The 5043-nt window shown below is 44.6% G+C and overlaps 1 protein-coding gene across 1 annotated transcript; it reads right to left on the reverse strand.

The window, feature by feature from the left end:
- Positions 1–223: 223 nt before the first annotated feature.
- LOC127613654 (voltage-dependent calcium channel gamma-3 subunit-like) lies at positions 224–3780 on the reverse strand. Its single transcript, XM_052084772.1, has 4 exons — positions 3570–3780; positions 2452–2535; positions 1877–2017; positions 224–1121 (listed from the first exon to the last, which is right to left on the reverse strand). The coding sequence occupies exons 1-4, from the start codon at positions 3778–3780 to the stop codon at positions 580–582; spliced, it is 978 nt and encodes a 325-aa protein (XP_051940732.1). The 3' UTR covers positions 224–579.
- Between the last annotated feature and the right edge of the window lie 1263 nt (positions 3781–5043).

The following is a 5043-nucleotide window of genomic DNA, read 5'->3' on the forward strand; positions in this document are numbered from 1 at the left end:
ATGAACAATCGGTCCTGGAAAAATTTGTCTTTTTGGGAAATTCTGCTTCTTCCCAAGACTGAATGACTCACAGTCACAGAGAAGGACTGAATCCCCCCCAAAAACACACACACGTATCAAGCCTTTTCTCGTATGCAATGCTAATCCTATTTTTACTTTGGAATTTCAAGTGCTTTCACACCGGCTGGCAGGGCTCCAGCTTCCCTTATCACATTCTTTCTGAGAAACCCCCCCTTGCCCACTCCCACGTTTACAGGAAAACACGTGATCTCATCTTGGCCTCTACGCACTCCCCAAGCATTGAATGTCCAGAGACATTGTTGTGAGGGGTACGGAAATGAAAAAGGTTCTCAGAAATGTTAACTATAACCATTTGTGAAAGGAGTACGAAGCAAAATGACGTGACCCAAATTCATTTTTTAAGCCACGCAAGACGGTTATGGTTAGAGGAGGGCAGTAAGAAGAGGTTTTGTTTTTGCTGAACTCTTACTCTTTTGCTACACAAATACAGACACGTCGCCAGAAATCAATCTTAATCATGAACTGGATTAAGATGACAATGTCCTGTCAAGTTTCTTATCAGACCGGAGTGGTTCTCCGATTGGCTGCGCAGTTGCCACCCAGCAAGTCGTCTGCGTCCTGAGGCGCGGCCGGGAAACTGTCCAACATCACGTCCGCGTCCTTAAGGGCGTAAAGCATCAACTCCGACACGACCGGAGCGGGCAACCCCGGTAAGGCGGCCACCTTGGCGCCTGATGAGAGCGACGCCTCCCGCACCAGGGACGCTCGCAGGGAGTCGGGGGCCGAGTCGGCGGTGCCGCTGTGGTTGCTCCTGCCACTGTGCCTGCGGGGACAGTTGTTGTAGTAGCGGTTGCGGTAGTTGGACGAGCCGCGCGAGACGGGCGGTTTGAACAAGGAGGGCCGGCCGTTGGTACGGAGCTGCCGGTGCTTCTCGATGAACACGTGAACCGCCAGCACGCCCACCATCTCGGCCAGGACGAAAGACAGCGCCCCGAAGTAGAAGGACCAGCCATACGAATAGCTCTTCTTGTTGTCGCTCTGACTGGGGTCTCCGGAGTTGGCCGATATGTACACAATGATGCCAATGATGTTGCTCAAACCTGAACAGTGACATGTGGGGAGTCGAGAAGAAGAAGAGCAACAACAACCACAAAAAAAAGCCTAAAGCAGGGGAAACATGTATCAACAATCAGACTAGTTTTTAGTCTTTTCCCTTCCCTTGCAACCCCTGAATAAGCCACTCCTTTTGTGATAGTGGGCATATGAGCATATGGGAGTCCTGCTCAAATGAAAGGTAGGATCTGAAAACAAGTTAGTTTGAAAAATAACTCAAATCCGGGCTCGGGCCTTCCTGTGTCGTTTGTATGTTCTCCCCATGCCTGCGTGGGTTTTCTCCGGGTACTCCGGTTTCCTCCCACATTCCAGAAACATGTGTGGCAAGTTAATTGAACAGTGTGCGTTTGAATGGTTGTTTATCTATGAGTGGCTTGCGATTGTCTGGCAACCAGCTCAGGGTGTGTACCCCGCCAGCTGCCCGAAGTCCGCTGGGAAAGGCTCCAACAGGCCCGCAACCATCTTGAGAACAAGTAGTTTGGATAATGGATGGATGGATGTTGTTTTTTTTTTTTGGGGGGGGGGGGGTCATTTTGCAGTATATTTTGTGCATCCCACAAAATGGGGGTATTTAGTCATCAGGGGCCAGCGCGTTACTCAATTCAAGTCAACCGCCATTAGTGCACAGTCCTTGAAAATACAGCAACAAAAAAAGTCAATCTTTACTGCGCAGAAATTCACCAAGTGTAACCCCCCCAGCCCCTACCCCCCACCACCACTTTAGTGTCTGTGCGTCCCACACCTGCAGATACAAAGAGAATGCCTGCCGTCAGGATGACGTTGTGGCGTGACTTGTAGAACTCGCTGGCCGCCACGCACACACCTCCAAGGAATAGCAATCCCACGCTGAGGATGGGGAAGAGGCTGGATGCTCGCACCGCCCCTGAAAGGGAGAATTCTGTTTACTAGCAATGAAGCTGAAAAATCCTAAACAGCTACCTCTTTTTTTTTTTTTTGCACAGAGATCCTGCAAAAGAGTTACATCGGAGCATCAGTGTCAGGTCTGACATGAAATTCGTGTAAATGAGAGTAAGTCAGGCGCAAACCCTGGGACTTGTTTTTTTTTCTCCCCTTCCTCCTACCTTGTTTTTCTTTTTCACCCCAGAAAATCAGGGTACCGTTCTGCTTCTCTGTCCTGTCTCCCTCTGATGGTCTTTTTTTTTCTTTCAATGTCTCTTCAATGCATTGTAACTGTTAAGTGAATTTCGTTGCTCTTTACTCATACGTGTGCAACAACAATAAATTAGATTCCGTTCAATTTCCAATATAGTTTTGGAAAACCCTGCATAATATGATGGGAGCACGGCGACTACTCACGCAGCAAATATTCTGCGGCGTCCTGCTCGTAGTCCGCATCTTCTGCAAAGTGATCGATGTCTTTGCAAACTCCTCGGAATGTTCCTGCAGAGAATGTTTTGGATAATGTTAGAGTACCCCGTTCTGTTATTTTAGGGCATGACACACTTCCATTTTTTTTCTCACTTTGACCCAGACAACTTTGAATGCTCCCTCCCTCCAATCCTGACTTGCGTAATGCTTAATGGCATGCGCATCAACTGATGCACTTTGGTATTGATTATCCCTGATTTAGCCTCAGCTCTGCTCCAAACTTGGCATCAGAACCTTTTTCTTTTTTTCTTTTTTTTTTAGCTTTGAATAACTTTTCAGAATAACTCATGAGACAGTTTCATATAAAATCGGAACAAATGTCCTGCAGGCTTCAACTGCATTCTTTTAATACGGAGGAACATTCCTCCTTGTTTTGTTTTATCACGCGCACACTCGAAACTCAAACTTTGCTTGCTGCTCGCCATGCCTTTTGACCCCGTCCACATGAATCACATGCGGATATATTGACGACTATGTACCTATGCGCAACACCAATCGACTGGAATTGATGACGTGGGCTCTATCATCGTGGTTACCAAAACAAAAGTCATTGGGTGGCTGCAACTTGTGAAAAATTGTCGTGGAGAAAAAATGATCGTGTACACTTTTCTCTATATTTAAGGTTGTTAAAATGACAATGTCAAACTACGACTCCATCCCATACGCATTTTTGCAAGTTGAAGCTTGTCCATTGCAAAAGAGGAGGTTGAAATAAAAATAATAATAATAATATACAAAGTCAAGGATAATTATACTAATTATACACCCCCCCCCCCCAAAATTTGAAGCTGCCATTCCTAGTAAGTTAAATAACTAACAAATCAGTAAAGAATATAAGATAATCGCAACAATAATACTCATACAGTTACACAATTTTAATAATAATATTGCATTTAACAAATGAATGTTGTATAATAATGTTGTTCTACTTCTTCCTTTCATAACTTTGCTGCTGTGAATCTGGAATTTCTCCATTGCGAGACTAATAAAGGTTTTCTTAATCTTAATCTTAATTCTTAATCTTTTTTTTTTTTTTTAATTCTTACCTTCTGTGCAGCAGGTCCTCCACAGGCCAGAGTGGGTGAGCACCTCCTCGTTCTTGCGGACCGTCTCGTTGTCGCCCAGGTTCTTGGAGCGGCACATCCCGCGCGAGTACAACCAGTAGTCGGTACCCACAGCGATGGTCATGAGGCTGAAGGCACAGAAGGCCCCCGCCGTAGTCATCAGCATCATCACCCCCCGGTTGCACAGCCTCATGCCTCCCCACCCTCCCCAAAAAAATGTTGCCTTTTATCTCGGCTTGGCTTCACTTGCTTGACTGCCCGATCAACTTTTCGATGCATCTTTCACAGGTAAACATTGCGCTTCTTTGCATTGCAATCTTCGGCGGTCCTTGGAAATGTCACCCGCATCCCCCCCAAAAAACATACCGGTACACCCGATGGAATTCTTTCAGCAGATGATACCGAAAGTAAGTACGGCAACCTCTCACTATGTGCACATGGTCTCCTATGATGGCAATGCTGCTCGATACTCATTGTTGCATACACCCCCTGCCCTATTTGTGTGTTTGTGTGTGTGTGTGTGTGTGTGTGTGTGTGTTTCTGTCACTATCCCGGTCTCGTTGAGGACAAGCAGTATAGAAAAAGGCCGGATGAATGGATGGCTCAGACACAAGAATCAGAGGCAGAAAACTCGTCATACTTTTAATGTCGATGCCTCGCGCGCAGGTAACGATGGCGCATGCAACATGGGAGTAGCAATTGTTACACAGGTCAGTTGATATAAAAGTCATCCAACTCTTCCTCTTGCCTTTTGCATAGTAGACATCAATGTTCCTCGCATTTTTTTTCTTCTTCCTCTGCTCAAAACGGTCACTGATGGGAAGGTGGGGGCTCAAAAACGACTGAATGACAATCTAACTTTGAGGCCGTTCTCCCCCTACTTTCAATAGTAAGCCTCCATTTTCGCATCGCCCATCTGTCTTCAATACCTGCTTCCGATAGGGGCACGTTTTTGGGTGAATTGTTAAAGTTTGTCAGACGTCAAGCCCTGGAAGTAAAATTCATTTTCAACAAGGATAGATGCATTTACAAAAGTGAGTGAGAATTCAGTTGATTCCTTCAAACAAAGCTTCGAAAGACAATTCCCAGAAGGCCTCTTATGGACTTATATCGAATGGAAGTACTGTACATCTATGCCAAGTTTAAATTTCTTAAGACTTCTATATATATATATATATATATATATATATATATATATATATATATATATAGATGTTTTCTTCTTCTACACCAATTTTTTTGATGGGGGGGATAAGACCCGTCCGATTTAGTCGGCCGATGATAGCTCTTTTATAATCGGCAGATTTGAGCCAATTGTTCTCCCCTTTAAATAAATAAATAAATAAATAAATAAATAAATAAATAAATAAATAAATAAGGCTTTAACACAAGACAACATACAACAAAGATAATGGCATTCCAACATTCCCGCCTCACAAAATTGAAAATCGGTTGA

Source organism: Hippocampus zosterae, chromosome 13, assembly GCF_025434085.1.
Source record: "Hippocampus zosterae strain Florida chromosome 13, ASM2543408v3, whole genome shotgun sequence".
NCBI classification, from domain to species: Eukaryota; Metazoa; Chordata; class Actinopteri; order Syngnathiformes; family Syngnathidae; genus Hippocampus; species Hippocampus zosterae.

Excerpts from the sequence above, each read along its gene's own strand:
- LOC127613654 (XM_052084772.1), bottom strand. The coding sequence starts at position 3,780 with ATGAGGCTGTGCAACCGGGGGGTGATGATGCTGATGACTACGGCGGGG. Across the intron at positions 2,536-3,569 it reads GAGGACCTGCTGCACAGAAG|GAACATTCCGAGGAGTTTGC; the intron begins GTAAGAATTAAA and ends CATTCTCTGCAG. Across the intron at positions 1,122-1,876 it reads CATTCTCTTTGTATCTGCAG|GTTTGAGCAACATCATTGGC; the intron begins GTGTGGGACGCA and ends GTCACTGTTCAG.